This window comes from Falco punctatus (assembly GCF_963210335.1).
Source record: "Falco punctatus genome assembly, chromosome: 1".
Lineage (NCBI taxonomy): Eukaryota > Metazoa > Chordata > Aves > Falconiformes > Falconidae > Falco > Falco punctatus.
Genome location: NC_137580.1, coordinates 64,390,106 through 64,413,538, shown reverse-complemented (window position 1 = coordinate 64,413,538; position 23,433 = coordinate 64,390,106). Strand labels below are relative to the sequence as shown.

At 44.4% G+C, this 23,433-nt stretch overlaps 1 protein-coding gene across 9 annotated transcripts in view; it reads right to left on the bottom strand.

Moving 5' to 3' along the window:
- Nucleotides 1-23,433, bottom strand: part of ADGRL3 (adhesion G protein-coupled receptor L3) — a 359,731-nt gene that overhangs the window by 30,767 nt on the left and 305,531 nt on the right. For 5 of the 9 annotated variants that reach the window (XM_080378666.1, XM_080378664.1, XM_080378665.1 and 2 more), the window contains one exon: nucleotides 22,313-22,409. In XM_080378666.1, coding sequence (XP_080234792.1) covers nucleotides 22,313-22,409 — 97 coding nt within the window. Of the gene's footprint in view, nucleotides 1-2,964; nucleotides 3,094-22,312; nucleotides 22,410-23,433 lie in introns of all 9 variants that reach the window. The other 4 variants (XM_080378662.1, XM_080378667.1, XM_080378661.1 and 1 more) reach the window with 1 other exon arrangement.

Below are 23,433 nucleotides of genomic sequence, written 5' to 3'. Positions count from 1 at the left end.
CTGGCATTTTAGAAACTTCAGTAAGTCTGCTCTTTTTTTAACTGAACAAATGACAAACTATGTGGACTTTGCAGCAAAAAAATGTAAGAGGAACGGTAGTTTGAATAATGGCATTGCTAAATGAAGCTATTGAGAAGAAAGAGTTAAAACAAGAAGATCCAAAGATGAAGATGAAGAGCCAGTGGTAACTCTTAGCCTCCCACTTTGCAAGGGTCTGTGACACGCTGGGGTTTAACCAGAGCTTGTTAATGAGATTGCTGCTTTCTCTTAAAATTAGCTCTCACAAAAGCAGTTAGGCCGTTTCGAGAAACTCCTGCGTCAGAGAGACCGAGTCAGCGCATGTCCATCAGAGTGGTAAGTGCACGCCATGTGCTGTGGGGTACCAGACCCCTCCACCTACCATCTCCTCCTTGCTCTGCACTGTGTCCCACCGAGGAATCACTTTCACCACCAGGAAATGGGACTTTTGCCTTTTAGGGTCTGCTTCCCTGCCTCTTTCCAAGGGTTTTTTCTAGGGCTCCCAGACCCTGGTTAGTCTGTACTGCAGATGGAGCAGTTTCAGCTTGAGCAGAGAAGGTCTTTTAAAACACATAACTGGGTAAGGGGAAAGGAAGGGGTGAGCCAGATCAAGCCCCAGGTTTCTTACAGCATCCTGGCCCTGTCAATGGCCAGAACCAGAAGTAGTAGATGAAGGTGCAAAAAAATTCGTAGCCTTAGTGATGTGGAATGAGTTAGGTGGATGACGTTAGCCAGCGATGTCCTCACTGCATGCTGCTCCCAACCAAGGCATGCCCAGAGATGGTGACAGTGTCTACTTTTACAATGCACTATGATCTTTTAGTGTGCCTGCTGGTGCAGCATCCTTAAATCCCAAAGAACCACCGAGGCCATTAGGCCTGGCGCGTTTTGCTAGCCTTTGTTTCTGTTGTGCGATCTCCTAATATTCACAGTTTTTAATTGTCCAGGGACAGTAACCAGTTTGAAAAGCAATAGCTACAACAGTTCTACAGTCATTCAGTAACTTGCACCCTCCTGAAAAAGAAAGGGTTGGGTTCTGCTCCCTCTGAAGTCAATGGCAAAGCTCCAGGGGCTTAAATGGGATCAGTACGGGTTCCACTCTCTTTCTTTATCTCCCATGGATGACCCTGGGTAGGGTTTCTCTGTTACCCATAGAATCATAGAATCATTTCGGCTGGAAAAGACCTTTAAGATTATGATCAAGTCCAACCGTTAACCCAGGATCCATCTGGCTGTGTTGCACTGAATAGCACTTGCAAATCAATTACACTGTTTTTGTGGAATAAAATGCTGTTAGGTAACTGTATCAGCATCTAGTTTTAAGAATTGGAAGAACACAAGATTATTAAAATGCACATAAAACCTTTTTGTCACATTTCTGCCCAAATCACTTATGTTCAGTTGAGGTACCCAGACCTGAACATCAGGACTTCTAAGCCAAATGCTGACCTAGCATTATGTGCTGCCACTTGATTTAAAAGTCCCCCAAATCTTGATGTTATCATGCAAGAAACTATACAGAACATCAAAGCTTAGTTCGACATTTGCGGTACACTGCAGTTCTTAAAATTCAGAGCATTTCATGTTTAACAGTAGCCCTCTTTAAAAAAGCATTAATGGAAGCAAATTTATTGCATGAAGTTAGCATAGTTTAGGAAATTAATCAACAGCAAAAAGGTCAAACGTGTGCTTTTGTTGTGCTTTGAATGAAAATACCCTAGTGACACAGTTCAATATCTATTTCTATTGTAAACAATATGCTGCCATATAGTACAAAGGGGGTTTTCCTGCTTCTATTATAACCATCATTATCTTCCCTTCCTTAGAGATCCTTTACTGGAAAGGGACGCCTTCACTGGGTGTGGAGAGCTGACAGAGTGCTGACATACTTGTGCCTGAATGCAGCGTTACTCTGTAATGATTCAGCCACCTTGCAAGCAAGCCAAAAAAAAAAAAAAAATATCCGTGGAAGTGGCAGAGCAGGATGGAGCCACCAACAGACAGGAGCTGGCAGAGCTCCACACTCCCCAGCTCCTCCTCAGGCCCAGCTTAAATGCATCTGCCTCTCCCTCACGGAAGCATCAGGATATCAGCTTACAAATATGGATCTTTCCCACAGCCAGAGTACAGACAAACATGTAGGTGACAAGAGACTGATTTCTACAGAAGAAATCTCCATTAGGTACAACTGACTCTGTTTGTCTATTTCCCATTGCCAAAAGGAGAATATGCAAGAGCTGCCAGTTTCTCTACACCTTTTTCTATTTTTTTTTTTTTTTTTTTTTGGGGGGGGGTGTTTGCTTTCTAGTAGACGTACAAAATGTAGTAATGCAAACGGCAAAACATTTCTTACAACATCTAAGCTCTGCTCTTTGGAGCTGACACACTCCTCACTTCAGCTGTCATTTTTCTTAGAGATCAAGGGCAGTTTTCCGGTGTGCCACTGACCACATTTCTCTACGCCATTTCAAATGAGAGCAGCTTTGGTGCAAAGGCCATTTTAGCTTCACTTACCTTCAAAGGTGTACCTGTTTCTGAAATGAATGGTTTAACAAGAAAATGTGCAGACAACAAAGAGAGAAGTGGATGCATCTGACAAAATATACACACAAGACGAAAACAATACAAAAGCGAGGAGACTGGGGGAATAAAAAAATAAAAATCAAAACCACTATGAATGTTTTGAGTAGAACTGACGAGGGTCTCTCAAAGTGAATTTGATTGCTCATGGAGAAAAAGCCTCCGGAAGATGGAAAGATGCATTGAAATGAAAGAAAGGGGAGGGGATCTTTTATTTGTGCCCAGTTCAAAAAAAAATAATAATAATGTGTGTGTGCGTGGGGAGAAGAAAAAAATAAAGGAAGAAAAAAAAGAAAGAAATGGGCCAAAATAAGCCACAGAAAATGGAATTCTCACTAGAAAAATTAGAGAGAAACTCCAGCACACCTTGTGCGTTGTACATGCTGACAGAAGGGTTGTTATAGACCGCCGATTCCCCGAGCAATGTATTATAAGGGTTGTTAGTGCCATGAGGACGAAGCAGAGCATTGGTTATAAGATGATTAGCCATGGCTCCTGGAGCAGCCCGATAGAAAGACAGAGAAAAAAAAAACAAACAAAAAAGGTCAATCAGGCAAATGTGGTATTAAAAAAAAGGGAAAAAGAACATTCAGAATGACAACAGTTGAAATAGTCCTGATTACAAGCAGCCAGCTAATTAGACTCGGAAAACTGTATGCCACTAAAGCAGAACAGATGTTACTGACAATGCACAAATCCAAACCAATGCAAAAGAAAATGTATCAGAAAGCAGATAAGCTACATTTATGGTGGTTCCCCAGTCGCTTGGAGTGTAAGCAAGGCTATGCCCACATGCTTGCTACAAAGAAAGAAAGGAAGATGGCAGCCTACACAATGTGTGTGGGGGGGAAACTCTCTGGAAAGTGCCAAATGAATAAAAAAAATATATATAATGACTAACAGAAAACAGCACATTCAACTCCCACTATGGGCTAGGATCTCTTTTACCAGTCCTTCGCAACACATCTAAAATTGAAAAAGCAGTATTGAAAAGAAAGGATGGAGTAATGCAGCCTCTCTGAAGGCTCTTGGCACTTATCAGAGAGCAGCCGTTTCTCATGTCTAAGAAGGCGAGTTTCACTTCAGCTGCTGCTCTGGTACCACCATCAAGCACATACACAACCACCTGAATCCACCCCTGGAGGCGAGAGCACCACGGCTCCATCAGGCATTTTTATCAGAAGTGAAAGCAGCCACAGAGATGCATGTTTCATGGAGCTCTGTTTACCCCACAAACACCTTGTTTCCCCACTGCCAGATCAGACTTCTTTGCTGTCGTTTCCAAGCACACAACCAGCAGGTTTTCTGCTTTGGTTTATCCCTTGGAGTTGCAGCCTCTGGACCTGTGCTTTTCAGGACTCATAATGGCTTGGCAAGTGGCTGCCAAGACCAACCTTGATTACTATCACAGGCATCAACCCATGAAGCAAAGACCTCCCCCCACCTTTTAGTTGACCTAGAGGACCAAAAATCCCATTCATCTCTTGCTCTGAATCTCCTCTGGGATGCAAAGAGATGACCGACTCAAAAACTTGTTCCCAGGACCATTCCCACTTTCATCAGTAGAGACATACAGCAGGAATACTCAAGGACACACCATGGTATTTACCTCAAGGGCTACACTGTTAAGACAAAATCTTTCCGCCAGGAAAGTAAGTCTTTGGTGGGGCAACTAGAGCTGCTAGGACAGAGCTATCAGAGGGCTCACGTTACCTGACTGTCACCAATATCTGATAACCTCAACCCAAACAAGTGACCAAAAAGCCAATCCCCAAACCCAGCAACCCTGGCAGGGATGCCTTTCTCAGTGGCTGGGGCACGGAGACCCCCTTTGTCTCTTTCAGGGGTGCAGGTGGCCCTGTGGCACAGCGGAGGCAGTCTTTGTGAGGCAAGTAGAGTGCTGGGCACAATCTCTTCTCTGCAACTCGTTACCTGATTATTTTTTTTTTTTTTCTGATGGAGTTGCTAAGGATACATAAGCCCCAAGGGCTTCTGGCTGGTACCAATCCCCTTAGCGGTAAGCTCTCTAAAAGCTCACACCTACTTATTATTTTTTTAAAAAAGCAAAAACTGGGCAAACCTAAAGTCTAGGTGGAGGCCTCCAGAGTTGCCTCCTGCAGTGCTTGTCTACTGGCCTGGCTCCGTTTCCCAGGACAGTGTTTCTCTGTGTCTGCACAGGCAGAGCAGAGAGCAGACCACTCTCCTGCCTGTCCCTCATCCTCCCCTAGCCCTTCCCAGCCCAGGCGTATGGCGTTAGCAGATCACTTAATCAGTCTTTTGAGCACAGGACAAAGTAGAAGGCAGCGCTGTATGGGGGCTGCATGCCAGGGAGGCTCCTCGACACATGCAGCTGGAAAAAAAAGACTTGTTTTCTCTCACCTGATATTTTTGGCTATGCTGATGGAAAGCAAGATGAGCTGCTGTGTTTGGAAATAAGGAAACAAAGCTGTCTCCTGTAAGAAAACATTATATGAATGCTTAACTAAGCAACCTTAAATGTAACTACAGGTAAATGAGTCAATTCTTTCTGGTAATGTATTTTTCATCAATCTCACGGACATCTGGGATGAGGGACTGTAGGAACCCCTTCTCTTCTTGCACTAGTTTTATACCAGTGTTGAGTACTAAGTCCATTAAAATTGTTTCTGCTTTCATCCCACTTTTAATCAAGCTGGGCCATAAAAGATTCAAAAAGTGACTCACTTTCATACAGGTAATGGGAATGTCCAGAGTTAATGCCAGCCATAAATTCAGAAGTGATATAACCCTCACAGCTGAGATTTAACCCAATCTCCTCCAACTTGGTCCCTGTGAGATCTGATATGGAGAAGAATATACCTGCCACATAGTTTTGCTTGAGGCATCTTTAAATGGCAACTGCCAGAAAGAGCATCTCACTCGATATATCCCCGTCTGATCTTGTCTAGCTATCCCTAGCAGCGGGAACAAGCTGATCCTGCCATGGATGGGCAGGTTGAGGTCTTTTGCATGGAGGATGCTCTCAGTGACAAGAGAGAAGAGACTAATCTATGTCAGCATCAATGCTTCGCTCACCTACGTTCACAGGGGTGGTGGGCTCTATGCGAGCTAAATTCACACCAACACAAACCTGGCTGTTTCAGGCTGTTATAAACTAGACAGTTTCTGGCATTTTTTAATGCAGATACATGATTCTGACTATAAACTTGGCAAAAAGTTGAAAATACAGAATAACTAATTTTTGCTCTCTTGGATGTGTAAAAGAGGGGGTTTGGTACAACAAAACAGCCACCCATTCCTCTATGCACCTACTGAGCAAAAATGCTGCATCTTCTGCCTTCCTCTTCCTTGACTGCTGAGGGCATTAAGATTTTTAAATTCTCTGACCAAAATGCGATTTCTGGTGGCAGTGCTGAGTAATTCTCTTGATGCAAATCCAAAACAAACCCACTGCTAACATGTTCAGCTCCCTTTCAATACTTTCAGAAACCCAGCTGGGCCCTAAGCGTTCTGCAGCAGGCTCCTGTCACAGTGGGCCAGCCACGGCAGATTTCATACTCTGCAGGTCACAGTAAATGTAATCTTTGGCATCTTAAAAACAAGATATGTAGCTTGCATTCATTAATTTTGAGCTCTTGTTTCTCCCTTAACTGCTTTAAAGCTGCAAAATTCACAGCCTCAAAGGATGCTGAGAGAAGGACTGCATTCAGGCTCCAGAAAGACTACAGTTAAAGCTTTAGATAAAACAATAATACACCCAACAAATCACCATTATTGGGTTTCTCCTTCCTGGGAGGGAGAAAGAAAAAGGTAACATCAGCCATACATTTAAGTATCATCCTGCCTTCTTCATAATACTTTATCATTGCTATAGCAACCAACAGGGCTATTAGGAAGAGTCTGCAGATGAGGCATGAGCAGGAGCAGACAGACTACCAAACTGTGACCCCATTTGCATGAAAATGGCCTTGGTAATGAACAGCCAACAAAAACCCAATAAAGCAAGCACAGGATCAAAGCGGCATGCTTTCCCAAGATACCATGAGAGAAAGCAAAAAGGCTTATTCTGCAGCCCCATATGTGGGTGCACAGCAAAGGTTGGGCACTGGGGCTGTGATTGCAACGGTCAATGTGCGGCTGGGGACCTGGAAAGCAGAAAAAGCAGGGCTGCAGGTGCCCATTGACCGCCCAAAATCTCCTCCCCAGAAGAACACTCTTGGGATGTGACCCTCAGCAGCTGTCTGGCTCAGAGCTGGTGATGTGCCTAATATCCTCAGCAAGCAGCAGTTGTTCATCATTTTATTTTTAGTCACTTATGACTAGGTCCTTGGCTCTCAGCATCTGTGATGGGATACTGATTTCTCCCCGCATATCCCACAGCCCTGTGTCATCCTTGCTCCTCTGCCTTTGAGCAATACCACTCCCCATACAAATCCCTGCTTTACCATCTCCCAAAGCACTTGAGCCCAGCACACAGCCACCACTCACTATTTGCTTTAGTTAGAGTGACTGCCTTCAACTACCTTCAAAGAGTGACTACCCAACTGAAAGCAAATGCACTCCACTTCCAAACCTCTATCATGCTGTGTACATGTGGGAGCATGAATTTGGGATTGGAACAAAGATGGGGCTTCAAACCCACAGGTTTACCCGGGCATCTCCTTGTTCAGTGCAATGAGATCATCACAACAAGCAAACATTTAACAGCAGAACTCTAACATCAACAAAAATATTCCCTACAACCACACCAATATAACTGAAGTTTCAAGTCTCCTTCTTTACACTTATATTCAACCAAAGATTAAAGTTTAATGCAAAACACAGCTACCAGGCCAGCTCTGACATCCAAAATGACATTCAAATGCCAGTGCTCAGTTCAAGGTTTCATGATGCTGGATTTACTCAAGTGAAGGATTTACAGACTGTGACCACAAGAAGAAAGGAACAGTGCTGTTGCAGTTGGCAAATATTAGTTGGGTAACACACAGATGCTCCTGTCCCTCTCACAGCATCAGGGATCATCATGATCCAAGTACCAAAGATCCAGCCTTTCTTACTGGGTTTAAAAGGCTATGAGAAGGCATGGCCTGTGCTCAGGGTGCAGGGTAAGATCTGGGGAGTTGCACTTTTGACTTGCAAACTGAGAAAATCTGATACAGAAATCAACCAGGACAAAGAAAATAAAAATCCCACAATTTTTACCATCACTGCAACCACACACACAGGATTCAGACAGCTACAGTTAGCTGCTTTGTGTGCATGAGAAAGCAGGTATTATTTTAATGACAGTATGCAACCAAACGGTACCTTTTTCTTCCCTTTCTAAGACAGAAGTTGATGTCCTTGATGCAGGACAACACTGAACACAGAAATAACTTTTGGAAGAGTTTTGTGTTATGACTGTATGGGAAAACTGCACCTCGTTAAACACAAGTATGATTTATCCACTCACTGAAAGCAAAGGATGAAAATGGTGATGACAAGCACATGTTGCCAGAATCTAGACTGCATCATTCAGGAACAAAATGCAAGTAATTTCTTGTGGGCAGCTGCTTGACAAAGCCACACAAAGGCATGTTAACTTGAATCATCTGCACGGTCTACCCAACAGGAAAGGAAATGGATCCAACTGCTTCTCCAGACTTCCTAAAAGCATGGCACTAGCAGGCTGAAATGGCTTGAGCAGCACTACTTTAGCTGGGATCATCTGTCTGCATAGGTAAAAATGCCTTCATGTATCTTCTTTGGCTTTAAGTCTTTTAAATTGCATGCCAGAATCAGCTCCATCCTTGCTCTGTGCATTTTAGCAGGGCAGAAACCCACTAGGGATGAGGAGATTTCATATAATCATAGAATGGTTTGGGTTGGAAGGGACCTCAAAGACCATCTGGCTCCAACCCTTCTACCACAGGCAGGGTCACCTTCCACTAGACCAGGTTGCTCCAAGCCCCATCCAGCCTGGCCCTGAACACTGCCAGGGATGGAACACCCACAACTTCTATGGGCAACCTGTTCCAGTGCCTCACCACCTTCACAGTAAAGAATTCCTTCCTAATATCTAATCTAACCCTCTTTCAGTTTAAAACCATTATCCCTTGTCCTGTCACTACATACCTTCATAAAAAGTCCCTCTCCAGCTTTCTTAGGCCCCCTTTAGGTACTGGAAGGCTGCAATAAGGTCTCCCAGGAGCCTTCTCTTCTCTGGGCTGAACAACCCCCAACTCTCTCAGCCTGTCTTCACAGGAGAACTGCTCCAGCCCCCTGATCATCTTCGTGGCCTTCCTCCAGACACATTCCAACAGGTCCATCTCCTTCTTATGTTGGGGGCCCCAGAGCTGAAGACAGTACTCCAGGTGGGGTGTCAGAAAAGCAGAGTAGAGGGGGAGAAACACCTCCCTGGACCTACTGCCCACGCTTCTTTTGATGCAGCCCAGGATATGGTTGGCTTTCTGGGCTGCAAGCGCACATTGCCAGGCCGTGTTGAGCTTTTTGTCCACCAGCACCTGCAAGTTTTTCTCTTCAGGGCTGCCCTCAATCCATTCTCCGCCCGGCCTGTATTGATACTGGGTGTTTGCCTGACCCAGGTGCAGGACTTTACACTCGGCCTTCTGAACTTCATGAGGTTTGCACAGCCCACCTCTCAAGCCTGTCAAGGTCTCTCTGGATGGCATCGCTTCCCTCCAGTATGTCAGCCGCACCACTCAGCTTGGTGGTGTTAGTGACTTGCTGAGGGTGCACTCAATTCCACTGCCCACGTCACTAACAAAGATGCACTTCAACAAAACAGCACTGGTCCCAGTAAGGATCCCTGAGTAACACTACTTGTCACTGGTCCCCACTTGGACATTGAGCCATTTACTGCAACAATCCGAGTGCAACCATCCAACCAATTCCCTATCCACTGAGTGGTCTATGTATCAAATTAGTGTCTCTCCAGTTTAGAGACAAGGATGTCATGTGGGACAGTGTCAAAAGCTTTGTACAAGTCCAGGTAGATTGTCAGTTGGCCTTCCCTCATCCACCAACACTGTAAACCCATCATAGAAGGCCACCAAATTTTCAGGCATGATTTGCCCTAAATGAAGCCACGTTGGCTGTCACCAATCACCTCCATATTTTCCATGTACCTTAACACAGTTTCCAGGATGATCTGCTCCATGATCTTGCCAGGCATATAGGTTTCACTGATCAGCCTGTACTTCCCCAGGTCTTCTTTATTTCCCTTTTTAAAAATGGCAGTTATGTTTCTTCTTTTCCAGTCCATGAGGACTTCACTGGACTGCCACGACTTCTAAAATGTGGTGGATAGTGCCCTAGCCACTTCATCTGCCAGTTCCTTCAGGACCCGCAGATGCATCTCATCAGGTACCATGGACTTGTTCAACTGCAGGTTCGTTAGATGGTCTTGAATGTGATCTCCATGTGAGAATATGAGCAGCTCTCCATTCTCCCAGTCCCTGCCTTTGCCTTCTGCAGTGTGGGAGGTGTGGCTGGCACGCTTGCCAGTGAAAACTGAGGTGACAGTGTCATTGAGTACCTCAGCCTTCTCCATGTCCTGGGTAACCAGGTCTCCCATTTCCTTCTGGAGAGGGTTCACCTTTTCCCTAGTCTTCCTTTACCACTGACATACCCATAGAAGCTTTTCTTGTTGCCCTTGACATCCCTGGCCAGGTTTAATCCTGTCAGGGCTTTAGCTTTCCTGACCTGATCAACGTGAAACTGCTTGGACCGGTTCTCTGTATTCCTCTCAGGCTACTTCTCCTTGATTCCACTCTCTGCAGGCATTCTTTTTGCTTTTGAGTTTGTTCAGGAGCTCCTTGTTCACCCATGCGGGCCTCCTGGCCATTCTGCCCGACTTCCTCTGTGTTGGGATGCATCACTCCTGAGCTTGGAGGAGCTGATCCTTGAATATTTAACCAGCTTTCTTGGGACTCTCTTCCCTCCAGAGCTTTATCCCATGGAATTCTACCAAGCAGATCCTTGAAGAGGCCAAAGTCTGCTCTCCTGATTTCCAGGGTAGCGAGCCTGCTGTGTGCTCTCCTCGCTGCCCTAAGGATCTTGAACTCCACCGTTTCATGGTCACTGCAGCCAAGGCTGCCCTTGAGCTTTACATTCCACACCAGCTCCTCCCTGTGGGTGAGAATAAGGTCCAGCACAACATCTCTCCTCACTGGCTCCTCTATCACTTGGAGAAGGAAGTTACCATCAACATATTCCAGGAACCTCCTGGATTGCTTATGCCTTGTTGTGTTGTGCCTCCAACAGATATTGGGGTGGCTGAAGTTCCCTATGAGGACCAGGGCTTGTGAACAATGAGGCTGATTCTATCTGCCTGTAAAGGGCCTCATCCACTCAGTCGTCCCGGTCAGATGGCCTGTAGAAGACCTCCACTATAATGTCACCTTTCCCTGTTCCTGCCCTCCCTTTAATCCTGACCTATAAGCTCTCAGTTTGCTCGTCACCCATTCCCAGATGCAGATCCATGCACTCCAGATGTTTGTTGACATAGAGGGCAACACCCCCTCTGCTTTTCCCCTGCCTGTCCTTCCTAAAGAGCTTGTACACTTCCATCCTGGAACTCCAGTCATAGGAGCCATCCCACCATGTCTCTGTGATGCCAATAAGATCACAGTAGTGCAGATGTGTGCATGTCTCTAACTCCTCTTGTTTATTTCCCACGTTAAGTGCATTTGCATAGAGGCATTGAGGTTGGGCCCCCAATGAAGCTGATTTACTGGCTGGAGCAGCTGGAATTCCTTTGTGCTGCTCTTCAGGTGCTCTCCTGCTGCCCCACTATTCCTCTCCAGCCTCTGGGCATCTCTTGCTGGCATTGGCATCAAACTCATAGGAGTGGGATGGATTGAGGTTCCCCTACCCCAGGAACTTTAGTTTAAAGCCCTTTTCACCAGCTTTACAAGCCTTTGACCACTTTTTCCCCCACCGCCCAGCAGATGAGCCAGAAGCGCAGTTTTGCTGAGAAAGGAGATCAAACTAGTTAAGAAATTCCATGGGACAAACTAGTGAATCAGCTGAATGCTTAAAAAATGTCCATATAAAAATTGGTATTTTCCAAATTTCCAAATTTCCACTTTTTATTCCAAAAGAATAGTTTGTCTGAAAGCTGACTTTGAATTTTTTGAATGATGTCATATTTTCATTAGAGAAGAAAACAATAAGTAGCTTAGAAAAAGCACATCTGAGCTGTAACAAGACGTTTCATTGCCTCTGACCTAGCAGTCCCAAGATGTAGTTCTACTTGGGCTTTTTTTTTTTTTTTTTTTGTTCTGAGGAGAAAGAAACAATAAGAAAAGCCTGTAGTGCTGTGTTTTCAGTCAACCTTAATCCTTCCGTTTCCTCCCCATTTTGCCATCCATGAAGATCCCTTCCTGCAGGGCTAGGGCATGGTGCTGTACCCCTGCCTGCTCTGCCTCCTGCAGCACCCAACTTATCTTGCTGTTCACAGCCCCTATAAATAAAGTCCTTCAACTTCTCACTTCATATACTTGACTTCAGACCACCCTGCAGAGACAAGTGACAGCCAGAGAGAACATGGACTGTTCCCTGAAAGTACCACAGTGCCTGAGCTACCAGGGAGCACAGCTGAGCCCTGGACACCAACTGTACGGTTAGAGATGAATCCTCTCTTAAGTGTCCATTAAAAAACCCCACAACATATGCTGCCTCATCCTGTATGCAGTAAATAACTCATCTCCTTAGCTCATATGTTACTGAAATAGCCTCTGCACTGATTTCAGTTTGTAAACTATGCTGGTTCTGTATCTCACTTAGTATGAAGTTACTTATGCTATTTTATTCCTGGGGAAAGAAAACACATTCAAAGTAGGTTTCTAGGAGTCAAAGTTCTAGTCTTCTTGGTGACTTTCCTTACCAGCATTCGGCATCGTCCTTTTCTGTGTCAACAGGCAGAGTTTTCAAGTGTTTAAAGAACCTTGGTCTTCCACGTGTTCACTTACAATTTATTCCAGTGACGAACGCAATCATGAAAAGTGAAATCACACGTATTTGCTGGAGGAAAACAGGTAATTTCAGCATTTTTCCTGGTTCCCTCCAACAAATGCTCTGACGTTTAAATTTATCAAGCTGTGTTCTTATAATAGCCAACAGGATTCAGTTAATAAACTTCAATAAACCTCCCTATTAAATTTCTCTCAAATAGGTTTGTTGTCACTTGCAGCATCTGATCTATTCATTGAGAAGCTATTAATACTGACTGCAGCAAAATGGAGTTTCAGCAAATGAGGTGGTTAAGCTCTGGGCCATCTTCTGCCAAATGAAACATCCCACGGTTTTATGCAGAGACAGGGGAGGGAGAGTATTTCATTGCCCCTTTTTTTCCTTCCTTTCTTCTGCAATGATTTCAGACGACAAACCTCTGCTGGATTATAATCTGCAGGCCATGTTCTACATCAGTTTATAAATATTTGCCCACTTGCTGATTCCTTCTCAACTGCTTGGGGCAGAGATGTTGTCCGAGGATGGGACATTTCTTTTTACCTCAACTACAACTTCCAAGGGTTTATACCTCACTGTACCTTGACTATACAAACATACATTATCCCTTATTCTTCTTGCTTATGCTTATTTCTCACTAGACCTGAGCTTTTACTTAAGACATGCAGAGAGCCCTGCCTATGGTGGAAATTGGACCATACTTACAGGAATCTATATAAGCAGCCATGCTTCCTTCCTCCTTCACAGTCATCATATTAAAATTGCTCTGCAGCAATACTCTGCTGGATCTAATACTCCCCAAAGCCTGCTCTGATTTCAGAAATTGCCTTGCCCTTACTTTTCCTCTTTAAATCTGATCCACCTAATGACTGAACTTCCAATTATATGGCTGTCAATCCTAAAATCAAAGCCAGTTCATAATATCTCCCAAAGGAAGAATGTCACGTCACTCACTGAAATCACTGCAACAAATCTCAGCTAACTCAGTCCCAGGCAGCAGAGAGGCAAAACGAACCTGAAGACAATCGACAGCGGAATTCATATTGCACATAGGCAGAAAGAGGAGTTAAATTCCCCAAGTTTTGATCCTCAGTCATGAAAACGATAATTTTCCTGGCACAAAATGTACAGCTGATTAGGGGGGGAAAAAGGAGAGGGAAAAAAAAAAAAAGAAAAAAAGAAAAGAGGAAAAAAGGAAAAACCAGAAGAGGCAATTTGCTCATCTAAAAATCTGTGGAATTTCCCTTACAAACAGAAAGCACTCCTCTGCTGTCATCTACCTGGAATTTCTCTCTGCTTCATATGACATTATCAGGATGGGTCATTTGGAGGCCAGATGTTGACATTTAGCCAAACCCAACAGTCACTTAAGAGGGTTGCAGAGATTTATGGCTTGCAAACAGCAATCTCCCCTGGCTGATTTGGTGTAACTGCATGTGATCTACTCCCTCCAAATATGCCCTCCACCTTGGCGATGGGCCCCAGGCTAAGGCATCCATGGGGTCAGGAGAGAACGTGTGTAGTCTGTAAGGGTTAAAAGAGAGAATATAAGAAGCAGAAGCGTAGGGGGGATGAAACCACAGAGCTTAATCAGGAAGATACCAGTGGTGGTGAAACGAGGAGGTAAAGGAACAGCCTCCATTTTACTTCAGTCCTGGGTAAAATGAAAATGTTAAAGTCCCGGTATAAATTGACCATGCTATTTGTTTTGCAAGCTCTCCCTGGTGTTGTGAGCACTGCTGCAAGCATCCATGGTGCTGGGACAATCTCCCTGGTGAAGAGCAGAAATTGCAGCACTCAAGAAACTGTGGCTGGACAAGATGCTAGAGAACAGCCTGCAGGCTCGCTCTGGATTAGCAGAGTGATGCTGCCACGGACTCTCATCCTGCTTCTCACCCCTTGATTTCCACCAAACAGCCAGGGGACACCTAGGTACCTCTGAAAACAATTACCCCCTTCTCAAGCTGCAGCCTGGACCAGAAAGGAATAGAAACTGAACTTCTAATCATACCCCAGAGGAGAGTGGCACTGCTGTTGCCATTTGTGGCTAAACCAGAAGCCACCAGGCTCCAGGACTGTTGAATCCCTTGAAACAAAGACTATATTTTTCAGGGCTGAGGGCTTTTCTAGCCAGTGGGAAGGGAGAAGCTCGAGGGCAAGGATCACTGCATCTCTCAGCTTCATGCAGCACCTCGCCCCTGTTGACTCAGCAATGGTGAGCAAGGACAGTGTTAAGCGCTGACACCTCTCAGCACTCTGCAAAAACGATAGGTTCTGGGGAAACGCACCATGTGTTAGATTTAAAGTAACACTGCTAAAGAAATGAGATTTGCTCATCAGCACATGATGGTCTCTGAACAGTCACAGAGGCTGCTGCCCCTACCAGGGCCATCTTGGGCTCAACTTTGAGAATTCACCTCCAGATAAGCTTGAGCATCAAGCTTTGAAAGCATCTCCAGGAGATCAGATTTAAACAGATGCACCTCTTGCTCCACACCACATGCCCCATTGCACAGTGATGATACTCACAAAAGCAAAGTGTTTGCAGAAGACAGACATATTGCTTTGGTCCAATTATTTTGTAACTGCTTAGTGCTCAGGAAAAAAAAAACAAGAATGCAAAGCATTTTTATACCTGCGTGAGTTTCAGTGAGTTCCCTCTAGGTATCTGCAGATGCATTCATGAACAAGGAAAGCAACCACAAGCACCTTCAACATCCTGGGAATCTACTGTGCTGAACCTGCCTAACACGGTACCACAACAGGAACAGGACTAAAAGAAAAAAAAAAAAGGGATCTGGCAAACTTGAAAATGTGTTCAAAAATTACAGTGGTCATCACTAACTCTGCTTGCCAATTTGCATGTTCGTACAGCTACAACTTGCTAATTTAAAATTTAAGAAATCCCCACACCATAAAACCATCTCTGAAAATGACATGAAAACTGACTGACTTCATAGGAGAAGCTGAGGCACTGTTTGCTGCCAAAGAGAGCAGTAAAGAGAAAACAAATGGAAACAAAACAGAGAAGGCATTTATTCTCTAATATCTTTAAGCCCCACGAAAAGTCACAGGTGTTACTCAGAGCAGGTAAGAAGCATTTAGACAGACTGTGACAGATCAGTTGATGGCGCCCTCTGAACATCTTATGAAGATGAGTAGAGGCGTTTCTACCTCTCCCAGAGTCTGGCTGCTTGCTTTTTGTTTTATATGCAACATAAATTCAGTAGAAATCTGACTGTCATGCCGGTCACATCAATCCATCAAGGAGCGAACAAGCATCTTGAGAAGGACTGATGCATGACAACACTAGTGCTTGCATGGTCCAAATTTCCACCTGCTCTTTGCTTAATCTAGGCACTGGCAGCAAAGAGTCAGCATCACAACCGGGCTACAATGAGCAGCAATTGCTCTTTGAAGTGTACTGGGGATGGGGTTTGAGATCCCTGGGGGAATCTTGACTTGATTTTCGTTTTTCCATTTTGCTTTCTCCTTTTCTTTTTTTCTCCTCCTTTGCTGGTCTCTCCTTTTAGCCACACCAAACTTTACCCTGTTTTCACTGCTCTATTGCCAAATTAAGTCCAGACAATGACCCACCACCCCTGCAGACAGCTAAACTGAAGCATCTTCATCTCGCAACACAGGCATATCCAGCAGTCCCTGTCTCTGAGCAGGAAGGGAAGATTTGGGGATAGGAATCCAAGCCTGACTCACTGCAGTGCCCCCGTGCTAACCCACACCTCCTGTCCTCTGGAGTGACAGTCTCCTACTAAAGGAAGAATTTTACCTTCTACTGTGTTTTCTAAATAACTGCTTCCTAAAAATGCAGGATAATATGGCCACCTGAAGATAATTTAAAACTTCACTCACCCTCCCTGCAACACACACAGTCGTCCCCGCTGAGTTAACAGTGCAGATACGATTTCAGCCTGGAAATCACAGCTTATTTATATTTTTGGGTGGGTGGGAGGAATTTGATGGGAGATTTCATTTAGGAAACAATCAGGTCTCGGTTGGGTTAGAAATCAGGATATTAATGTTCTTCATTTTAATTTTCCTCTCTGACTCAGATTCCCACTGTTTGAATTTGAAGGCAATTTGTTCTGTTCATTATGAAGAAATCCACATGAATTTGACATTAAACTGATTATCTCTGAAAACAGTAGCAATAATTTCCCTTTTTCCTGTGTACATTTCAGATTAAGTTTTTGTGGTTGATATAAAAACGCAGGGGAGAAATAATAAAGCAAAGGGAAATCAAGTATTTATTCTGGAGTGCTACTTAGAAGCTGAGACATGCAATGACACATGCATTTGGGAAGAAAAAGCAAGGGGTAGGGACAAACAATACCCTCATTTCCATTTCCCATTTCAGCCCATTTGCATGGGAACAAACAGGGACTGAATACAGCTTTCCTAGCCAGGAATAATATCTGGTGTGCCAATACTGGGGATCTTTGGGCTTTGTGATGACTGTTTGATGGGGTTTGCTGGCAAGGGCACACTCCCTCATGAACAGACCCTGCCAGAGGTCCTGGGCTCCAATCCTGCACCAGCTGTCCAGGTCCTGATGACCCCCATAAGCCTTAGTGACCCTGATGAGACCCACCAGGCACCCATACTCCCTACTCAGCCCTGGGCACCATGTCCTTGCTTTGTGTCTGTCTCCTGGCTGGACCTCGAACCTGGGTTGTAGCCCAGTTTCCAGCCCTGCCTGCCAACATCTCCTGCTGCTCTGGGCTGGACCCTGGGCCTGGTTCATCCTCTCACCTTGTCCAGGGTTGTGGATGGACCCTGATACCAGCACCCAGGTCTGCCTGCTGGCTTAAGTCCCTGCAGGACCACGTCCTGTCAGTGAGGGTGTGCTAGTGCTTGACTTCCTCTCAGGTCCTAGCTCTTCTCCCTCATGAAACAGCTCTGCTCTTTCTGGTCCTTTAGACAAGTCATGCAGCAATGTAGACCGCCAAGAAATCCCTCTAGGAGACCTCTGCGGATGAGGGTGGTGGGGATGTGCTTTGGGGCTGAGGAGACATAGCGCATATATGCATATAGCCAAAAGACAAGAGGTCCACGTTTGTACAGCAAGCCTGTTATTGGAATAAACTATTAAACTTGCTGTCTAGTTTGTAAGCCAAGACTCAGAGCATCACAGCACTTGGACCAACATAGCAGACTTCTGGAGTACTTTCTATTTTCAAAGAAGTCTGGTGGCTTTACTCCTAGTCCATTTAATTCCCCAAAGAGGGGAAAAAACATTAAGCTACACCAAGTGTTTGCCATGAATGAAGATATAGTTCCCCTTACCAGCTAACTTGAATGTATATACATAGCTCTGTCAGTGCATTTTCTTATAACAAAGCACTGCCTCTTATCAGTGACAAACTCTTCTTTGTCTCTGCTGCTCACAAGCCTCACCAAAACAAAGAACAATCCTTTCTTTAACAGATAACTTCCATTTTTCCTCTGGAAAAAAAATAAATATCACCTCCTACCCAACTTGAAACCCTGAAAGGTAACAAAGTACCATATAGTTCACATTGATTTATTTTCTCTCCCAGTTGTCTCATATCCAAAGAGAGACAGTAATTACTGTATTACCTCTTACCTAAGACATGGATAAAAATAGGCTGGAGTCACACTGCTGTTTCAGGCTATGACTGCTTGTTTGCAAGGCTGTCTGAGCTATCCAAGTGCTTTTTGACAGTAACGCTTCGAAGGTGCAAACAGACCTGTCCCTCATTCTCCTGAGGTGGCCACCTGTATGTACCCAAAGCTTGGGCCCATGTTGCACCATCAGAGCCCAGCAGTGCTCACGCTTATAGCAGTCCCCTGCAAACCACTCCACTTTCTATCATCACTGCGCTGAGAGACATTCTGATTTCCCTCGCTGCTTCCACAGGTACAGCACAGGTCCACGATTAAATTACCAAAGCACTAGTACAGCAGAATTGGAGTAACAGTAATGCTGTTAATTGCTTTTAATCTCTAGCTCTTTTTAAAAATTGTCCTTAGCCCAAGTACTGAAAAATTTGCTGTTACAACCAAGCAGTCATCTGCTCCGCTTTCTCCTCATGAACCTAACACAAAAGACCCTTCATACCTTCTACTCTTCAGTCTTCAAAGTAGTCAGTTTTAGCAAACAGTCCATCCTACATGCATCCCATTTGGTTCAGTTTTTTAGCATTGTATCCAAGTGCCTGCATCACGACCACTTACACCAAACAAAAGGTTTTTCTGCCAAGGTAACCAGTCTGGTTCAGCTTTTACACCCCTGCAAGTTTTCAGCACTGGGAAAAGAAATGCAGAGCACAAGCTGAATGTGAAATAGATAGCAGAAACATCCAGCTAGAGCTATGGTGCAAAGAACTGGGGAAGGGTGTGGAGTGGGAGTGCAGGGAGCAGGAATTCCACTGCTTCCTGAAACAGAGTTCATGACCATGGGGTGGACTGGCATTCTCTTCATTTGACAGTAGAAGAGGAATTCCATGGTCAATTTATGTTCCTTTCCTCCTGATTTTAGTGGTACGACAACCTCACATCTACACCATTACTAAGCCATAATGAACAAGGAGAAACAAAGCCTGAAACATTTTGGACTAATGCATAATTAGACACTACCTTCAGGAAATATCTGAAATGGTCTTGTACGTCTTAGGAGTCAAGAGTGAGTATAGTTTTTATTACAAAGCACATTATGACAGGCAAGTTTGGGGTTATGCCCAAAATTCCTGGTATGATAAATGACAATAAGAAAAATAACAGTATGGCCAATCACTTTGGGGCAGGGGGTAGTACCTAAAAGAGGATCTGGAGCTGGAAAAAGCAACGAGCAGTGCAACATCTGCTAAATCAGAAAAAGACATAGTTATGTCTAAAGGAGGGATACACTAACACAGACATGATATTCCAGACTGATGTCCAGGAGCTTCATGGAGGAAGAAGAGGGGATGGGATAGTATAGAGAGATCCTGGTCATCATACAGGAATGCAGACAGCGCAGTCTTGCCTGGGTCGTTATTAAGTGGCAGGGCACTGTGAGTACTGTGAATGCGATCACTGAAAAAAAGACTTAAATAAGAAAGTACCCTAGTTGGAGGATGTCTCACTGCTTTCTGCTCCCATGACAGAAACATGGAAACTCGGTGCTGGCCCAGGACATGGAAAAGTAGAGTTGGGCCAGGACCTGGAGGATGGGGTGATTCTGGGGAGAAAGTATCATTTTATCCCTGTTTTAGAAAGGGGGCCGGTGTCTGAAGGCTCTGGGGAAAATACCAGTGCACAAAGGACGTTCAGTTAGGGAAAATACAGACACTTTCAAGAGAAAGGTATCTAGGCTGGGATGGCTGGAGAGGGACTTCTGAACAGGTACGCGAGCCTGCTCTATCAACCTTGGGCAATTCCAGGCTCACTCTTGATTCCTCTGAGCTTTTATTGCACACTTGTAAATAAAACATTAATGAAACAGCTCCTTCAAAGCTTGATATGTATTAAAATATTAAGACGAAGACAAGAACTGTGAAAACCACATTGTCCCATTGGTCTATTCAGGCTGCAGCTTTCTCTGGAGAGACAGAAAAAAAACAGCTTGCGTTCTATGCAAAGCCCTAAGACCATGAACATTTCTTTTCCGCCTGAATAAACAGGATAAAGTGTGAAATATCTCAGGCCCCATGCAGTTGGGATTACTGTTGATGTCAGGTGTATTTTCCTAGCAGAACTGACCACCTGCTGCTTTGCCCAAATAAATGTTTTAACCTCCGTTTTGCAGATACTTCTGTCTACCAGAAAAGAAAAAAAAAAAAACAAACAAGTACTGTGCCTGCCTGTGTGAAAAATACAGAGGATGCCCCTGTACAATAGGACAACTTATTCAAGTCACTTAAGTGTCCCACCTAAAAGGCTCCCCTTCCGAGACAGTTATCAGGCTGCTTCTGTAGTCAGTGGAGAGATTCAGGCCCTTCAGGTGATTCACCTCATCTGATGTTACACAAGGAAAACAGCTGGATGCAATCCACTTTGAAGATGCCTACTCCAGCAGTTCATTTCCCAACTGACCTTTAAATAACAGGCACATCTAGTAACAGGCTCTCGCCACACTGGGATGAAGATTGCCCATGTGAAACCTCTTCACAGCTTTCCCAATTTATGGTCATACTCCCTTCTTTGCACAGAAAAAAAGCCTAATATGAAAAAGGAGAGGTGCCTGCCCTTTGCTGACGAGCCCAGAAGATCCTCTTTGCTAAAGCATTTCCCTTTGTAGCCCCAGCTGCGTTGGAGAGTAAATCAACTTCTGCACTAACTAAGGGAGTGAACCTTTCATGCAAAACACATTTTAGTTTGCTGCCGGGATGGAGCGATGGATGGCCGAGAGAAACAGTGGTTCTTGCTGTAACATTTGTGCAACAACTGATCCCCCTCTAAACTATCCCCAGAGAAGTCTGGCTGTAGCTCTCCAGTCTTTGATATAAAGACAGATGTGAGGGCAACACATGTGGTTAAATCAGGCATTTGCAGTAACGGCATCTTATAGCTCTCTTTATTAATGAACCTTCAGCACAAAGTTAAAACATCCTGGCCCAAAACCCACAAGAGGGGTTGGAGAGAGAAAGGTACATCTCCGTGTTAACTGCACTGCCTTCCCCTTTGCACTGATTTGGGTGATATATTTAATGTGCAGAGAACTGAATCGCATACCCCCAGTTCCCCAGCACTCAGCAGTCAATATTACTAATGGCACAGTCAAAACCCTTCAAGCCCATCCCCAGGCAAAACTCACCCTAAAATCAGTGGGAATTTTGGGTGAATAAAGACTGAATAAGAACCAAACCAAAGTTCCAACTCAGTTCTCAGCTGAGCTTTGCAGTCCAGTCATCAGGACTGAAAATATTTTTTATTTTCACCATCATGAGAGAACAGCTGGGCCCAGTAATCCCCAATTCTACCCCCTCTTAATTCCAGCACACACTGGGCAGATACACCAAACAGAATTTTGCATCTGGTTGCTCAAGGCTAAGCCATAAAGTAATTATACTGAAAAAGAAATAAAACAGTCTCTGAAGCTCTTTTTGTGGCATTACCATTGCTTTCCTGCAACTCCCTGAAAATGCCTTTTTTAAAAAAAGCTGTTCAGATTTCCTCCTGTGCCAGGCACCACATTCTGGCATATATTTTTCCGATAGCCTTTCCTCCACAGATGTCTATAAAGTTCACATCAGTCAGCTCTTCAAACTAGGTACGTTAACACCAATGCAGACAATTTTGTACCAAGCACAGTTTTTTTCTTATGTCTATGCTCTGCTGCTCGTTTTTGCTTCCATAAAGATGACAGCATTACTACATACCCAGGACAATCAGGACTCCTGTGATGCTTAACACAGGCTTTACAGTGCCATAACGGCCCATTTTCACCATCAGCAATGGGCCTGATGCCTCAGCAGCTTCTGGCACAAGCAGTTTGCTGAGGGAAAAGGGAGATTTCTTTTCAACTTCATTACTTTTACCTCTTTTGCTTCTCCTAACCTCCTTCCAGAAATGACAACTCTTGAAAATGCATGTGTAAAAATAAAGAAAGGAAAGGAAAAGAAGGCAACCACCACCACAAAACCTCCTCCCAGTTATCACTGTAACATTTCTTATGCAGGAGAACAGGGTCCAGTGCCGTTCAAGGTGAGGAGGAGGGGCGAGTGGGGGAAAGGGGCAACACATTCCAGACTCATTAAAGCCATCACAAGAGTTAGAGATATGAAAAATAGTTCATAATTACCTCTGTTGAGTGAAGCTGAACTGTTTATATCTCCAGTAATAAAGGAAGACTCGGACTGCTTTCGAACTGTGTCATTCCACATCCTACGAATCCGGCTCTGAAGAAGGATTGAACCACAGCAGGTAATGAATTTTTAGCAGCTGCAGATAGGTTTCTTTCTGCCTCACTAAAGATGGCTATTGGTATGTCTAGATCAGGATGAGACTTGTTTCTAGCCAGCTGTAAGCAAGCGGTTGCTGTTTTGCTATAACCCGCCTCATGCATGCCAGACCCTGACTGCCTAACTCCATAACACAAATGCCTATCTCAGAGAAGAAGTGCATAATTGGATTGCTTACATCTTCACTAAAAAAAGCAACAGAAATCATAAGAAAAAACCTAGACCCCTGCAAGCTACAGATTTACCAATACAGCCCCAAATAACAGAAAAATAACTTACACACAGAAGCATGCATGCTTCCTGTACTATCTCAGATAGCTGGTGTCTTATTTCTTAGGAAGTGTAACAGGAGACTTGATCTTTGTCTTGGTGTTCCTGAATGAACAGGAGTTTTCTACAGCTACTATCCATCTTGGGGAATATTGGGGAAAAAAAAATCCCACCCAAACGAATGACTTCTGTAATCCCTACTGAAAAATCTGTTATGGTTTTCCCATCTGTGGTATACCTTCTGCTGCTGGGGAAAGTGTCCTGAATATGTTTGCCTTCTGTTTTGTTTCTCAAATATGCTGTGGAGTATCTATCTCTGTGGCTTTTATGCTACTGTCTTGCTCCTCCCCAACTAGACCTTGCAAAAGATCAAAAAATCAGCCAATACACATCCTGCGAGTACTTCAACCACAATCCTTGTGTGAAGATGACTGGGGAACCCAGGTGTGCAGGGGAACTCTCCCTCGCCTCACCTCTCAGAGTATGATGGACATATCCCATGGCTGTGTGAAAGCGGTACCGGGCAGTCTGGGGGATTGGGAAGGCTGGTTCGCACTGTGACAGATCATGGTTTTCTTAATTGCTAAAAAATCCAGTACTTCACATAGTGGGATCTTAGCCATGGGAGATCTTCCAGGGCTTACGCATGTGGTCACAGCTGAAAAGTGCGTCCTAGTCTACTCATTAACTA